The sequence below is a fragment of the Simochromis diagramma genome, unplaced genomic scaffold (genome assembly GCF_900408965.1).
Source record: "Simochromis diagramma unplaced genomic scaffold, fSimDia1.1 OVJJ01000370.1, whole genome shotgun sequence".
NCBI classification, from domain to species: Eukaryota; Metazoa; Chordata; class Actinopteri; order Cichliformes; family Cichlidae; genus Simochromis; species Simochromis diagramma.
The window spans coordinates 279,921-296,391 of NW_024387012.1; the positions used below are offsets into that span (position 1 = coordinate 279,921).

The 16,471-nt window shown below is 36.7% G+C and overlaps 2 protein-coding genes across 3 annotated transcripts; both read left to right on the forward strand.

The window, feature by feature from the left end:
• The first annotated feature begins 7,212 nt into the window (after nucleotides 1–7,212).
• LOC120739363 lies at nucleotides 7,213–10,805 on the forward strand. Of its 2 annotated transcripts, XM_040041112.1 has the most exons (4): nucleotides 7,213–7,787; nucleotides 8,325–8,378; nucleotides 8,589–8,648; nucleotides 8,878–10,805. In XM_040041112.1, exons 1-4 carry the CDS (start codon nucleotides 7,784–7,786, stop codon nucleotides 10,113–10,115), a joined length of 1,356 nt encoding a protein of 451 aa, XP_039897046.1. In that variant the 5' UTR covers nucleotides 7,213–7,783; the 3' UTR covers nucleotides 10,116–10,805. The 2 variants fall into 2 exon arrangements, with proteins under 2 accessions (XP_039897046.1, XP_039897047.1); XM_040041113.1 differs by lacking the exon at nucleotides 7,213–7,787 and having other exon boundaries at nucleotides 8,166–8,378.
• A 2,447-nt stretch (nucleotides 10,806–13,252) lies between these two features.
• Nucleotides 13,253–15,839, forward strand: LOC120739390 (GTPase IMAP family member 9-like). The gene is made up of 3 exons (XM_040041145.1): nucleotides 13,253–13,319; nucleotides 13,811–13,858; nucleotides 14,059–15,839. Exons 1-3 carry the CDS (start codon nucleotides 13,313–13,315, stop codon nucleotides 14,982–14,984), a joined length of 981 nt encoding a protein of 326 aa, XP_039897079.1. The 5' UTR covers nucleotides 13,253–13,312; the 3' UTR covers nucleotides 14,985–15,839.
• Nucleotides 15,840–16,471: the final 632 nt, after the last annotated feature.

The following is a 16,471-nucleotide window of genomic DNA, read 5'->3' on the forward strand; positions in this document are numbered from 1 at the left end:
ATCTTGTGATGCTTTGTCAGGTCTTTACTGCAAACACCTTCAGTTGCTGCTTGTTCTCCCCTGTACTTAATAACTGAACAACAACCACTCTCCGGGAGTATACAGGAGCAACTGCTTCCAGGTAGAGGAACTACTCAAAACAAGGAAGGAGGAAAAAAAAAAAACAGGGTGTGAATTAGATGGCCATCAGGATAGAATGATTGTAATACTTGTGAGCAAGTTTGCATGCTTGCTAACAGGTGTGTTTAAGTAGCTTTTCTTGCTGTGGCAGTAGCTGTTCTAATAATTATGAAGCTGCAGCAGAAAAAGCAAAAACAATAACAGCAACAAGTATAAAGGTATTTGACAAAGCAAGAGCTGTCACATGATGTCTGGGGCAGCAGTCGTGTGGTGTATTGAGAAAAAGGATCCAAAATGCAGGTACTGGCTGGGGTGCGAGTGATTGTTTATTCACAGGAGTGACAAAGTGGCAAAAACAGGAAGAGCAGAGTGGGGAGTAAACAAACCTAAACTGGGGAAAACTAAGGAACTAACCTGAAACCAAACACACATGCGAGAAGAAGCAAAATGCACAAAGAATGTTGGCAGAGAGATGCAGAATGAATACCAGTTAACACAGAGTAAAGCAGACAACACGACGACGAGCACAGGCAGACACACACTAGAAATACACACAAGGTAATCAGGAAATGGCAAACAGGAGGGGACACAGCTGGAACTAATGGGCATAACGAGAAACAAACCTACAAAGTAAAACAAAAAACTCACAGACTTTTTTACAACACAAACTCGGGGACACGGACAGAGCACAGAGGAAAAACACAGGTAGGGATGATAAAATACTAAACACCAAAACCAACCCTAAGAATCAATACAAAATCAGAATTAACCCAAAACACAAGATGAATTGTATAATGTATAATATGAGTGTATAATGTTTAATGACTTTTGTTAATAAAGTAGTACCTGTTTCAATACAATTTAAAAGTCTTTCAGGAACTTCACAGCTTGTTTAAGTATGTGTTCTGTTTCCAATGTTACTCATGCTCTTCTCTCCCCATCATTCTGCTGCAAGTCATTCTTGGTTTCATCTGTCCACAGAATCATTTCAAGAAATATATGTATAAAATATGTTTCAAAACCCTGTGACAGACTGGCAACCTTCCCAGGGTATACTCTGCTTCTTGCCCTAAGACAGCTGGGATAGGCTCCAGCATGACCCTGAAAATGATAAGCGGAACTGGATGGATGGAATATGTTCCAAATGAAATCCATCATACAGCAAAAATTTAATCTACTGAATTTCGAAATAGGCCTACTCACTTGGCTAACAAAATCTTTGTACCCCCCCCCCCCCCCCCCAAAACAACAAAACAAACAAAAAAAAAAATCTGCTCCAAATGAAGAAATAATCAGAAAAGAAATACATGAACAAAAGGAGACTAAAAGAGAATTTATGGGGCCGATCTTGTAAAAGTAAAGTGTTTGGCACAACAGTGAATTCAGTCATTTGAAGAACACTGAAACACCCCCCCCCCCCCCCAAAAAAAAAAACCCTAAAGAGAAGAAATTTGGTTGTAATTAACTTATTTATTTTATAGTTGTTTCATGTAAGCACAAAGCAATTTAATTACCTAAATGATTGTTACCTCCTAAAGGGAAACCCAAGCAATCCCTACTCTTCAAACACACATATTTTAACACCAAGTGAAAGAGCAAAAGTCCCAATAAACAAGACGTACAGTCATTTTCAAGCTCTGCTCTGCTCTTTATTCAATCACTTCAAACAACACACCTGGTAAGTACATATAACTCGAATATTTGCAGACATTACGACATTCTGAAAACTAATATTTTAGATAACGTTTGCATTAAAAATAAAAAAAACAAACTTGAATCAAAACTGGACAAGAAAACAGGTTGTGTTGCAAATAATTAATTTTTTAAAAGTGGTTTATGTAAAGGCAAAGCAATTTCATGACTGAAAACACACCCACCTGCCTTTTATTTCCTCTTTAAAGGAAAACCCAGCAATCCCCGCCCTCTACATACATATATTTTAGCAAATGAAACTTGGGCGACCGTGGCTCAGGGGGTTGGGAATTGCATCTGTAACCGGAAGGTTGCCGGTTTGATCCCTGGGCTCTCTGTCCTGGTTGTTGTGTCCTTGGGCAAGACACTTTACCCTATTTGCCTACTGGTGTTGGCCAGAAGGGCCGATGGCGCGATATGGCAGCCACACTTCTGTCAGTCTGCCCCAGGGCAGCTGTGGCTACAACTGTAGCTGCTTCCACCAGTGTGTGAATGTGAGAGTGAATGAATAGTGGTATTGTAAAGCGCTTTGGGTGCCTTGAAAAGCGCTATATCAATCCAATCCATTATTATCATTATTAAGCTGAAGTCATAAACAACAAGTTACTCATTGACTGTCAAGCTCTGATCTTCACTTCAAACACCATGTCTGGTAAGTTCTTTTAACACTAACACTTTTTGGACTTCACAACTTCCTCATTTTGAAAACTAATATTTTAGATAAAGTATGCTTTCAAAATACACTTGGATGATGCTTTATTGTGTGTAAGTCAGTAATGGCAAATGCAAAAATGTTACATCAAGCCAAGCATGCAGCCCTCTTACACCAGTAAGATGTTGCCACAAGGAGACTCCTGCAAAAAGGCTAACAAAACTGTCTATGATAGTAGATTGATCAATTTTAAAGGACGTGCAGCAGAATCAGTGGCAAATGCATTCTTTGGGCCAGCTGTCGTAGTGTTAACTCCAGGAAAAACAAATGAAGCACAAACCAAAAAAAAAAAAAAACAAGGAGTAAAAGGTACATTGAAGAGCATTATGGGTACTCTATTTGCAATCTTTTTTGGGCTAACAAGAACAGTATTAGGGGGTGCAGTGGTATCCAAAATCAAAGTAATAACCTTTAAAGCAGCATTAGCCACTGGAGTGACAGCAGGATGGGTAATTCAAAAAGGAAGAAATATAGCAACATGGGTAATTGGTGGTTTGAGGAAAATAGTGGACGAGCCATTTTGCTTCTTTTTTGGGTTAAACACCCTCATAGTTACACTGATAACACCATTGACCATAGCATTGAATACTGGAGTAAAAAAGGCAGCAGAATGGGCAATCCAAAATGTAGGTCACATAAAACATTTGGTTGCTGCTGGATTAGAGAGCATAGTGGTTTGTCCATTTGGATTGTTTTTGCGGTTTGGCATAACAATCTTACGGAGTGGCGCAACTCTTACAGTTGGACTGATAACAACACTTAGAAGAACATTAGACAGTGGAGATGCTCGGGCAGGACCATGGGTAAAGCAAAAAGCAATAAAAATATTAGAGTGGGTGTCACAAAGAGGATACACTGTAGCAGAACTCACAGTGCGATTGATAAAGCAGACACTGGAGCAAGACGGGCAGAAGTCTTCGTAATGCAAAACGTACACAACCTGACAGAATGGACTAGATTGGGCAGCATGGTGGGTGCTCTATTTGCCTTGGTTTCGTGGTTAAAAAGCAGAACATTTGGACTTGGAGTAGCATTCACATTTGAACTGATAAGAAGATTTCAAACATCATTAAACTTTGGAGCAACAGGGACAGGAGCATGGGTAATCCAAAAAGTAAGCCAAGTAATAGAATGGGTATGTAATGGTGTAGTTGGCATGAGGTGTGCTCTATTTGGCTTGTTCCTAGGGTTGATAGGAGCAGTATTTTGGAAAGGACCAACACTCGCAGTGGGCCTAATAACTCCATTATTTACTGGTGTGACTGGGGCAGGAGCATGGGTAATTCAAAAAGTAAAAAACTTAGTGGAATGGGTCATGGACAAAGGAAGCACAGTGCTGCACTTGTTAGGCAGTGGATTTGGAAGCGTAGTCACTGCTTCATTTGGCTCCTTTTTGCATTTTGGAAGAACAATATTAGGGAGTGCAGCAACACTCATAGTTGGACTGACAAGAGCAGCAACAAGGGCAGCAGCATTTACTATCCAAAATGTAAGGAGGATAAAAAATTTAGTTGCTGCTGGATTAGGGAGTACTGTGGGGGATCCATTTGTGTTCTTTTTGCAGTTAGGAATAACATTACTAGTAGTAGAATGTGTATGTAATGGTGTACAGAGTATAACAGGTGCTCTCTTTGGCTTGATATTAGGGTCTATAGCAACAATTTTATGGGATCGACTAGCATTAACAGCAGAACAAATAAGAACACTTGAAAATAGCGTATTTAGGAGTCATATGCATAATTTGACAAGTAAAGCACTTTGCAGAATTCGCACTCATCGGGTTAGGAAGCATGGGGTGCACTCTCTTTGTCTTTTTGTTAAAGTTTGGAGTAGCACTAATAGTAGATCTGATAATATCACCAAAAATAGCAGTAGATGTTGGAGCAGCACATGTAAGTGTTTTGATAATTCAAATAGTGAGAAAAATACCAAACTAGGCCCGATGTGGCCCGATGGTGGCGTGTCCCTTTGTGTTCCTTTCAGTTTAAGAAGGAGGCTTAGGGGATTGAGCAGCATTATTCACCGAAGGAACGTTAACATTAATGAACAGCTTTAGTCATTGCAGCAGCAGTGGTAGAAGCACTGCTAATGTACAGAAAAAAATAACCAACTCACAATGGGTAATAAAACAATTGAGCAGATGAGGAAAATGAATGGGTTGGTTTAGACTTAAGAAAGTGCACAGCAGCATGGGCATTTAAATAAATTATGGAAAATAGTTTATCAATAGTAGGTATTCATAAATTAAGCAAAGTATGTGTAATGTGCAATGTGTAATCCAAAAATAAGCACAGTAAATGAATGAATAAGTGGTGCATTACGGAGCATTATGGGTGCTGTTCTAGGGTTAGGAGGGTAGGGCAGGATTTCCATTACTTTTTAAAACAACATTAGATATTGGAACAGTAGAGGTAGGGGCATGGTTAATCCAACTAGTGAGCTGGCTGGAGTTGGAAAACTGGTAAGATATAACAAAATAAGAAATTGCAATATAGAAATAATAGATTTTAAAAGTTTTTTATGATTTGAATGCTCCTTTTCTTACCCTTTTTCTGCCTTGTTTTGTAAAATGTTTACGACTCATGAAAGGATTCTTGTAAGATTCTTTGCATTTTTATTAGTTTCATTCAGTTCAATGTAGTTCACTGTAAAACCCTTGTAAAAGTCCACTCTAAAGTTAAAAAATGTGATAATCCATTTAATTTGGGATCTTCTTCCTTTCTGTACTCACTTTACTCTTTTCTATGAATATGTATTTACATTTTTCAATATAATCAAGTAATTTGGATATTTTATAATGTAAGCTATTTTGCAATATAATGATTTCATGTTTAATCTGAAACATTCTATGATGCAAACATATATTTTTAAAAAAAAGTTTCTCTTTTCCTTTTTCTGACAACTCCGTTGCTTGTCATCTATAGGTAAATCCCAACATTATGCCATATGGACACTATAAATGCAGTCAAACAAGAGGTGCAGTAAAGAGTAAAGTAATAGTGGTGAATTATTGTTTAGAGCCACAAAGGGTATATTTATATTCCTAAGTATTAAAAAGTATATGTTTGCACTGTTAGACTGTTAGATTTTAGACTGAAATCCAATATACAGGGAGTGCAGAATTATTAGGCAAATGAGTATTTTGTCCACATCATCCTCTTCATGCATGTTGTCTTACTCCAAACTGTATAGGCTCGAAAGCCTACTACCAATTAAGCATATTAGGTGATGTGCATCTCTGTAATGAGAAGGGGTGTGGTCTAATGACATCAACACCCTATATCAGGTGTGCATAATTATTAGGCAACATCCTTTCCTTTGGCAAAATGGGTCAAAAGAAGGACTTGACAGGCTCAGAAAAGTCAAAAATAGTGAGATATCTTGCAGAGGGATGAAAAACAGAAAAACATGATTTCCATGCAGGACAATGCTCCATCACACGCGTCCAAGTACTCCACAGCGTGGCTGGCAAGAAAGGGTATAAAAGAAGAAAAACTAATGACATGGCCACCTTGTTCACCTGATCTGAACCCCATTGAGAACCTGTGGTCCATCATCAAATGTGAGATTTACAAGGAGGGAAAACAGTACACCTCTCTGAACAGTGTCTGGGAGGCTGTGGTTGCTGCTGCACGCAATGTTGATGGTGAACAGATCAAAACACTGACAGAATCCATGGATGGCAGGCTTTTGAGTGTCCTTGCAAAGAAAGGTGGCTATATTGGTCGCTGATTTGTTTCTGTTTTGTTTTTGAATGTCAGAAATGTATATTTGTGAATGTGGAGATGTTATATTGGTTTCACTGGTAAAAATAAATAATTGAAATGGGTATATATTTGTTTTTTGTTAAGTTGCCTAATAATTATGCACAGTAATAGTCACCTGCACACACAGATATCCCCCTAAAATAGCTAAAACTAAAAACAAACTAAAAACTACTTCCAAAAACATTCAGCTTTGATATTAATGAGTTTTTTTGGGTTCATTGAGAACATGGTTGTTGTTCAATAATAAAATTATTCCTCAAAAATACAACTTGCCTAATAATTCTGCACTCCCTGTACAATGTCTAATATAAGGCAACTGTTGTTGTGATTTGGCGATATAGAAATAAAGTTGAATTGAATTGAATTGTTATGTACTACATAACAGTTGATTTAGTATTTTCATCACAAGCTGAATATACAATGTTTATAAATGTTCCTCTTAATAATTGTGCTTTGGTAAATGCATCAAACACGTTAAACACAGTCTTTCTTAATGAAAAAGTACAAGATATATATAAATATAATATTGGTGCTGCCATATTGTGCTCCTTCCTGCATTCACTTTTGTAACTGAAAGGTATTCTCTCTCCTGAAGCATACCGGAGCATCCATTTCAAGGTGGAGAAAGTACTCAAAACAAGGAAGAAGGAACATACACACAAAACAATAACAGCAGAATCAGAGAGAGAAGAATTACACAGTCATTAGGAAATAAGACAAAAGTCAGTCATCAGGTTAGAGTGTTTGAATGTCATCGGTAGTTCCCGCCGTAAAAATTATGCCTGTAGAAGCAATACCATAAAAACAAGAACAGCAACAAATATAAAGGAATTTGCCAAACGAAGAACAATTTTTCTTTACTAAAAAACTTCTGTTTTTTTTTTTTTAAAGCCTAGATTTGAAAAAAACGAAATGAATAGTACACAAAAAATGGAGGATGCTCAAAATCAAATGGACAAATTGACATACTTTTAAATATTGTTTTTAAACATTGGATGAGGCAGTCAGTGGCTACCTGCTGCCTAGAACCCTTGGATATCACCAAATGCTGTTTTTCCTGCTTTGCCATCAGAGCCACCTTCAGTTGCTGCTTGGCTGTGGGTTATTAAGCATTCAGTCTTATATTTAAGAACTGAAAGCATCCTGTTTTGGAGCACACACGATAAATATGTTCTAGGTAGAGGAAGAACTCAAAACAAGGAAGGAGGAACAAAAAAGAACTTAAAAAACAAGGAGAAAATCAGATAGACTTCAGGGAATGGATCAGAGACGGGAGTTGCATATCAGATTAGAGTCTTTACTTTTGACCAACTTTGCAAAATAGTTCATGGAAAGATTTTGTACAACCCTTTGTATTAAAGCTGAAAGTCTGACCTTCAATCAGTTATTGATTCATTGACTTGATTGATTGGCCATCTCTCCAACAGCTACAACTTGACTACAATCGGGCCATGCAAGAGGACAGCAAGCACACCAGCAAATCAATAACTGAATGGGTAAAATACCATTTCACCTCCTGTATTCAAATGCAGCTCTAAATACATACAAATAAACCCAGTTTTAATAGTACTTACAAATTTTAAATCACTCCAAAACATAAAGGACAAACACAAGCTGGCACTCTAAAATAATACATTCCAAACAAATTCAAGTATTGATATCCACATTATTTTAAAATGTAGCCTTCAATTATATGTTGGCTTTCACTCACTGAAATTTAAAAGCCTTTACTTTTTCAAAGCAAGTTAAAATAATTACACCTATACAATAAAAATGACCAGCACCAAAAGATTGTTTGAGTTCAAGGCACAAAAAGTAAAACTTCAATCTGAGCAAAAAAACCGACTGGGTTACAATTAATGTATTTGTTTTAATATGTTCTGTGTAAAAAGGAAACAAAATGCATGCAACAATTTGTTTCCTCATAAAGGGAAACCCCCAGCTATCCCCACCTCTAATATGAACATATTTGTAATAGCAAGTGAAACTAACCTGGAAATCTTCACTGGCTTTCTTTGGGCCAACTATTACAGTTTTGCAGGAAAACATGGGACCAAAAGGAGTCACAGCACAAGCAGAAGACACAGGTATTCAAAATAAATAAATAAACACAACTTTTGTGTGTGTGTGTCATTATGCAATATAATCTATGCAAGCCATTAACTATTTCCTCTCTGTGTACTGTAGCAAACTAGCTGAGTTAACATCAGTAATCATTTATGTGACGACGTAAATAAACAGTCCTAAGCAAAGACAATAATTTCTATTTGTTATTCTAACTCATTTTGCTTTTTTAGTTCCACCAACTATGATTGTCATGGAAGGAAAAACAGCTTGGGTTCAAAAGTACATCAAAGGTAACAACATCTTTGAGGAGACATGAGTGTGACTTAGTTGCATTCCTCAAGTAAACCAAGCTTGCCCTGTTACAACAGAGTGCTCTCCTAGTCTCATGCTTTTCTTATATGGAATAGCACAGAGGTAACCTGGGGAGCATATTTAAATTTTCAATGTTTTTCCTTCCTGCTTTCTTTTCCCTCTAATAAGAGCACACATAGGTTATTAATGTTCTGTCTTCACTTTCAGTGGAAAAAATGTACAGGATTGTCCTGCTGGGAGGCAGTAAATCTGGGAAAAGCAGCCTAGCAAACAGCGTGTTTGGAGAAGATGTGTTCAAAGTTGACAACACTGAGTGTCAAACTGAGTCCAAATCGGCTCATGGAAGAAGAATTGCCCTGATCAACACTCCTGATTTCTCTGGCCCAGGTAGATCAGAGGACGAGCTGAAGCCTGAAATACTGAGGTGTGTCACTGGGTGCACTCCAGGGCCTCATGCTTTTCTCATTGTGCTCAAAGTGGAGAAATCCACAGAGCAGCAGCAACAGAAGGCTGTTATTGAGAAAATAAGTCAGTATTTCTCAGAGGAGGTTTTCAAATATGCTGCAGTTGTCTTTATTCAGGATGGACGAGACTCAGATGAAATGAAGATGAAAGACTTAATAGATCAGAATAAATATCTGAGTGATCTAATGAGGAAATGCAAGAGCCGATACCACATCATTAATAAATACAGCCGACAGGGTGACATCAGCCAGTCCCAGGTTACAGAGCTGCTCAACACAATAGATCAGATAGTTGCAGAAAACAAAGATTGGTGCTACACCAGCAAGATGTTTCCACAAGGAGACACCCACAATAAGGCTAACAACAGTGTCTCTAAGAATAAGATGATCAAATTGACAGGCTGTGCAGCAAAATCAGTGGCAAAGGCTTTCTCTGGACCAGCTGTTGTAGTTTTAACCCCAGGAACAACAAACGGAGCAGAGGAATTAATTGAACAGGAAGAAGCTATATCAGAAGTGAAAAACAAAGGTTCCCTGACAGAAATGACAAGCAAGGTAGATGGAGAAACAACAAAGAAAACAGGAGAAGAAGGAGGGAAGACAAAAGAAGATCTACTTCTCCAAGGAGAAAGAGAAGACGGCAATGCTGCTCAAAAAGCAGAAGAAGCAGGAGGACTGGAGTGCTTTGTTCGTTTTCTGTTTGGTGTAGTTGTAGCAGTAGGAGCACCATTATTAAAGGAGGGCGCTGTATTTATAGTATCAGTCATAGCAAGAGCGATAACATTAGTGGCTTCAGCTTCAGACTCTACAGCAAACGCAGCAGGAACAACAGATGTAGACGCAGCAAGAGCTGGAGGGCCAGCAGCAAATGTGGTAGAAACACTTAGAAGAGCCTTAGGTGATGGTAACGTACCAGAATGGGTAAGATGGGCAATAGAAAAAACATTCACTATAATAGAGTGGATAAGAAGTGATTTTTGAATTGGTGATAATTGTTTTCCTCTCATTACTTCTGACATGGTTTTTACTTAAAGTACCGTTTTTTGGGACACTTCTAGTAATTTTGCTGTTTGTGGTTTTTTTTCAAGATTCATGACATGATATAATTACAGCACTAGACAGAACTGTACGATTGTGTGACTGGTTTAATTTAAAGACCAACATCATACATGTTTTAAAAGATACAGGATGCGTGATATGGTCACAAATATTGTTTAAGTGATTGTTTCTTTTGTTTTTGTTTTCTTAAAAAGAGATATTCTACTCCATGAAGAAAAAAAACATTTTTTTCTCTTTGTCTATCTTTTTGTTGTAAAATCATATTTTCAACAGAAATTATTTTCCATACATGTATACATGTCTTGTAGTTGATTCAGTTTACTATGGGTTACTGTACTTGTGTCTACCTTTAGATTATAAAAACAAAAACATAATCAAATCAGAAATTAGTGTGAACTCAGTTTATGCTTTCTGTCTTACCATATTCTCTGTTCCACCAAAGAATTATAACTGCTTTTATGTAATGCTTTAAAAAAATGTAATTATATGGAAGTAGTAAATACATCTTAACATATATTTTGTCTTTATTCTGTACGTCTTTGGGTATAGTGTATCAACCTTGTGCAAGGTTTCTCTTTTATGTATAAATAAGCAATAAAGCAAATAATTAACCGTGTTTTAGTTGCTTCCTTTAATCACACCTAAGGCTGAAACCACGCCCCCAAAAGCCTTATCTGGTGTCTCTATAATAACATCAAACTCTAAAAATCTTGGTGCATTATATATACATTTTCAGAAATAGTGTAATGTAAAAAGTCTGTCTCTGTCCATAAGGACAGAGACAGACACGAATATATCCCATCAAGCCTGCTGGTGGGCAGCAAAGTATGCCTATAATCCAAACCACTGATTTTTTATATATTTATTATGTTTTTGTCAGCTTGTAAAGTTCACTTTTACTCTGCCGAATACAGAAACAAACAGGTAGCACTCGGAGAGTCAGAACTCACTAAAACTATGATGTTTTTAGTACAACATGCTGATGTCTCACCTTTGAACTATGACCTTAAAGCATTACATACTAAAATGGTGTGTATTATAATCTTTATACATATGACTGGAGCACAACTAGCTGAAATCTTTGGCCTCTATGAGCTGTAAAAGCTTCAGATTTTAAGTTATATTCATGCAGTGTGAGATTTTGCGAAGCGTTATGGCGTCATTGTGATGTCACAGGGCATCGTTTTGAAACAAAGTATGTTGCGCAGCTCTCTCTCTCTCTCTCTCTCTCTCTCTCTCTAAGCCCTTTCATATGAGTAATTATTTATTTAATAAAAACTTAGTTAAAATGCAGAAAACTATATCCTTACTGCTTCCATATGAGTTACAGGTAGGATTTTTTTCTTTTCTTAATTTTGTTTTGTATTCCCACTGTAGTACATTTTAAATTATTTGTAATTGAAGTGCGGAAATCCAACTTTAATTCAAGTGATTTTGGATAAACTGTTTAGTAATTAAAGTGATTTTTCTATACAAAAGGTCTTATCACACACAATACAACAACAGCACTGCTAAGCAATGAAAGACAATAATTTCCTGGTCGAGCAAAGTGTAGCATGGCACAATCACACCAACCAGGGAGCATTCACACATGGCGTGGTTTGACAAATTTGCACTGTAAAAAAAAAAAGGGTATTGGCTGCAGGAAACATACAGTAAAGACTATGTGAGGCCATTAAAAATCATGCGCAGTGCCAATTTTGGGTCTAATAGTCGGGGCAGTTTATCCTTCTTTCTATGTGAAAGGGTAGAAACAGTGACTTATTTTAAGACACTCAAAATGAAATAAACAAACTCAAATAATTTTAACATAATAATTTGCCATCACAGCCACCTTCAGTTTACTTCAGTTCCTCCTTGTTTGTTTGTTTTTTGCTTTGTATTCAAAAAGTGAAAGCATCCTCTCTTGGAGCATTCAGGACAAACCAGTTCTGGGTAGAGGAAGTACTGAAAACAAGGGAGGAGGAAGAAAAACAAAGAATGAAAAAGATGCTTATGGTTTTAGAGTTTGTTGATCTGTGAAATTCATGAATGTGTCAGCACAACATCAATGATGAAAGGCTTACTATTCACAAGTGAAAAACAATGATTTCAATTACAAAAAAAGACTGAACAGGTATGGCTTTTTTGTTTTCTAAAAAAAAACATGGAAGCTGAAAAAAAAAAGACTTCTGGAATAATTTGGACAGAAGGACAGAAGCGACTGAGGTGGAGGCGTTAGCCGTGCGACGTTTGATGAAATCCAAACCCAGCATATCAGCATAAACACATCACAGCACCACACAGTGGTGGACCGGTGATGAGTTGGGCTTCTTTTACAAACACAAGAAATGGAAACTTTGCAGTTATTGAGTTGACAGTAAACACCTCTGTATGTCAAAGCACTCAAGAGTAAAGTTTGTGATGCCATCTGTCCAACAGTTAAAATGTGATAGAAATTGAGTCATGCAACAGGAAAATGAAGAAAAAATGAATAGCTAGAAAAGAAAAAAAATCAAGGTGCTCTCATAGCGCTGTCAAAGTCGAGGCCTCAGCTGGCAGGACTTCAACAGCACTGTGCAAAAACCATTCATGGCAAAATCTGGAATTTCAGTCATTATATTACATGTACATTTTCAAAAAAATATATCATTATCAGGTCAAACGAAATTTACTTGGTTTTACTTTAGTACACACCGTCGTATTTTTCTTAATGGTCGTCTATTTCAATAAATAAACATTTGATCTTATTTATTTCGTTTGCATTTTATTCAAAATCATTTTCGTCATGTTTATAAAGAGAAACAACCATAATTTCAGTGCATTTTTTCTTATTTGAAGCCCTGGAAGAACACCAGGACTGGAAGATTGGCTACTAAAAAGACTGAAAGAAAAACTTAAATCTCAACAAGGAAACAGAATGAGTGACATTGAAGTTCTTTGTTTTAAGACTTATAAATGCAAAGAGGAAACAAAATGTTGCTTACATTGTGTTTCCTTGTAAAGGGAAATCTCCAGTTATCCACACCCCCGAATATTTCTTACAGCAGGTCAAACTAACCTGGAGAAGGGTAGGTCAAAAACAACAAGACACACAACAGTTATCAAGCTCTGCTCTTTGCTGATTCACTTCAACCAACATGCCCGGTGAGTCCTTTTAATGCTAAACGTCTGCAGATATAACATCTACATATTTTAGATAAATTGTTATTGGTTTCGATGGGCCCACACAGCCTGTTTAAGGCTGTTTAAAGAAATGACAAATCACTTTGGGTATTTGTGAAGCTTGAATCACTGAATTATTCTGTTAACCAGGTGACATTACCTGTTTGATCTGAGTAAATGCAGACCTATCCAAAATAAAAAGCCAAACTCCAGAATCAGCATAAAAACAGATTATTACTCGAATGTTTGTTTTTTGCATGCTCACACAGACTCGAGCTTTGAGTTTGTCTTTTCTCTCTTTGTGTGTATTTGTATTTGTGTTTCTGTGTGTATCATTAAGCAATGCAATCTATGGAATGTATGATTAACTATTTCCTCTCTATGTAATGTAGTAAATTAACTGATGTGACAATATGAATAAACAGTCCTGAATAAACTGAATAATGTTATTCTTGCTCATTTTGCTTTTTTAGTTCCATCCAAAAAAGGAAAAACAGCTCAGGCTCAAAAGTACCTCGAAGGTAACAACATCTTTGAGAAGAGTGTGACTCAGTTGTATTCCTTAAGTAACCAAGCTTGCTCTGTTACAACAGAGGAATAACTCAGAGTAGTCCAGGAGTGTCAAGTTTCTGACTTGTAACGTTTATCCTTCCTGTTTTCTTTTCCCTCCAATAATAGAACCAAATGTTGCTATTTATTTATTGTCTTCACTTCCTTTCAGTGGAAAAAATGTACAGGATTGTTCTGCTGGGAGACAGTGAAGCTGGGAAAAGGAGCCTAGAAAACAACATGTTTGGAGAAGATGCATTTATAGTTAACAACACTGAATGCAAAACTAAGTCCAAATCTCTCCATGGAAGAAAGATTACCTTGATCAACACTCCTGATTTTTCAGACCCAGGTAGATCAGAGGAGGAGCTGAAGCCTGAAATACTGAGGTGTATCACTGAGTGCACTCCAGGGCCTCATGCTTTTCTCATTGTGCTCAAAGTGGAGAAATCCACAGAGCAGCAGCAGCAGAAGGCTGTTATTGAGAAAATAAGCCAGTATTTCTCAGAGGAGGTTTTCAAATATGCTACAGTTGTCTTTATTCAGGATGGACGAGACTCAGATGAAATGAAGATCAAAGAGTTTATAGATCAGAATGAATATCTGAATGATCTAATGAGGAAATGCAAGAGCCGATACCACATCATTAATAAATACAATAGACAGGGTGACAAGATCAGCAACCAGTCCCAGGTTACAGAGCTGCTCAAAACAATAGACCAGATAGTTGCAGAAAACAAAGATTGGCACTACACCAGCAAGATGTTACCACAAGGAGACACCCACAATAAGGCTAACAACAGCATCTCTGCAGATGCTCCAGATACAGCAAGAGCTGGAAGGCCAGCAGCAAATGTGGAATTAACAGTTAGAAGATCCTTAGGTGATGATAGCGTACCAGAATGGGTAAAATGGGTAGAATGGTTAATAGAAAAAATATTCAATTTATTAGAGTGGATAAGAAATGATTGTGACTTGTGGATAATTGTTTTCATCTCGTTACTTCTGACATGGTATCTTCTCAAAGTACCATTTTTTGGGACCCTTCTGACAATTTTGCTGTTTGTGTTTCTTTTTGAGATTCGTGACATGATTTAATTACAACACCAGACAGAAATGTATGATCGTGTGACTGATTATTCAGCCTCTATGAGGTGTACTTACGATTATTAGATACATTTCTGCATTTGAGATTTTGCAAAATGTTATGGAATCACTATGATGTCAAAAAGGCACGTTTTCTTTTTAAGTGTGTTGCACATCGCTCTCCATATCAGTCTGTCATTTGTTTCTTTTGCTTTACACAATGTAGATTAAACTTGGACTGTGACTTGCACTTTATTTGGTTTTTTGAGGGTCTTTTTGTTTTGTGTTTTAGGTGAACATTGACCTTGGGTGCTAACAATGAAGGTCAAATTCAAACACTTAGCCAACCTAAGCCTATTAACAAACAGGCAGACAGAAAAGAAACAGAAAACGATTACATGCTCCCTCCTCTACAGGGGAGAATGAGGTTACATTCATTTTTTTCATGTTAAAGGTTGCTTGTAGCATATGTGTGTATGACAGATGTTCGCATTATTGCTGGGTGACCAGTTTGCTGAGAAGCTGATATGAAACACATAAAGCTTTGGATGATAAACAAGAGCGTATCCAAGTGTGTGAACAGCAAAATATTTAAATCAGCCGTTAGGCTAACTAGCTAATTTACACTAATTTCACTTAAGTTTAAGTGATTATGTGCTACTTTTAAACAATATGCAATACCCCTATAATAAAATAGGTAACATCTCATATTCTTATTAAAAGCAAAAAGAAGAGGCACATTAGCTGACTGATCATTCTCACAAAAACTATTCATAAGCCTATAAAATAATAACACATGAACCTGTAAGGACAGACTTTTGCAGCTCTGCATGATGATAATACAGCTCTGGAGAAAAAAAGTGACCAACTAAGAGGAAGAGACAACAAGATTGTTGTATTATTTTTTAAGTCTCTATTTTATTTTGATTTCCATTTTATTTGCAAAGTTTGTTTTTACTCTCAATCCTTAAAAAGCACTGATAAAAAGCAGGGTCAGGAGCACCTGAGCATTTTGGTTCGAATGATTATGTCTATCTGTGTTGTATGTGTCTGTCTTCATTATGTCTCTATTGGCTTTTTCTCTCTTGAAAGGAGAGAGTGTGTCATTAGCAGTGTTGGTCAAGTTCTCCAAAAAAGTAATCCCGTTTCTTTGCTGATTACTTATTTTCAAAAGTAATTAATTACTTAGTTACTTTGTTACTTTTTAAAAACATGATTTACAACCTGAAGAGGTGATAAAGCGATAGATCTTTCAGCCCAATTCTACTTTTTCTGCATAATCCATCATACAAAATGTAATCAAATGGAAAAGTCTATTTTTTTAAACTTGTTTTATTAGTTTTAAGCTTTTAACTTTATGCATCAAGCAAACATTTAATTATATGCAACATTCTCTGACTGGAAGAAATTTGTTTAACATTTAAACCTATTTTCTGCACATTCCTGCACATAAAATAAAATATTTTTTGTGTTTACACTCAGTCTTTCAAATAGATGCA

Coding starts and splice junctions, on each gene's coding strand:
- LOC120739363 (XM_040041112.1), top strand. Junction 8,379..8,588: donor AGCACAAGCAGAAGACACAG/GTATTCAAAATA, acceptor TTGCTTTTTTAG/TTCCACCAACTATGATTGTC. Junction 8,649..8,877: donor GGTTCAAAAGTACATCAAAG/GTAACAACATCT, acceptor CTTCACTTTCAG/TGGAAAAAATGTACAGGATT.
- LOC120739390 (XM_040041145.1), top strand. Junction 13,859..14,058: donor GGCTCAAAAGTACCTCGAAG/GTAACAACATCT, acceptor ACTTCCTTTCAG/TGGAAAAAATGTACAGGATT.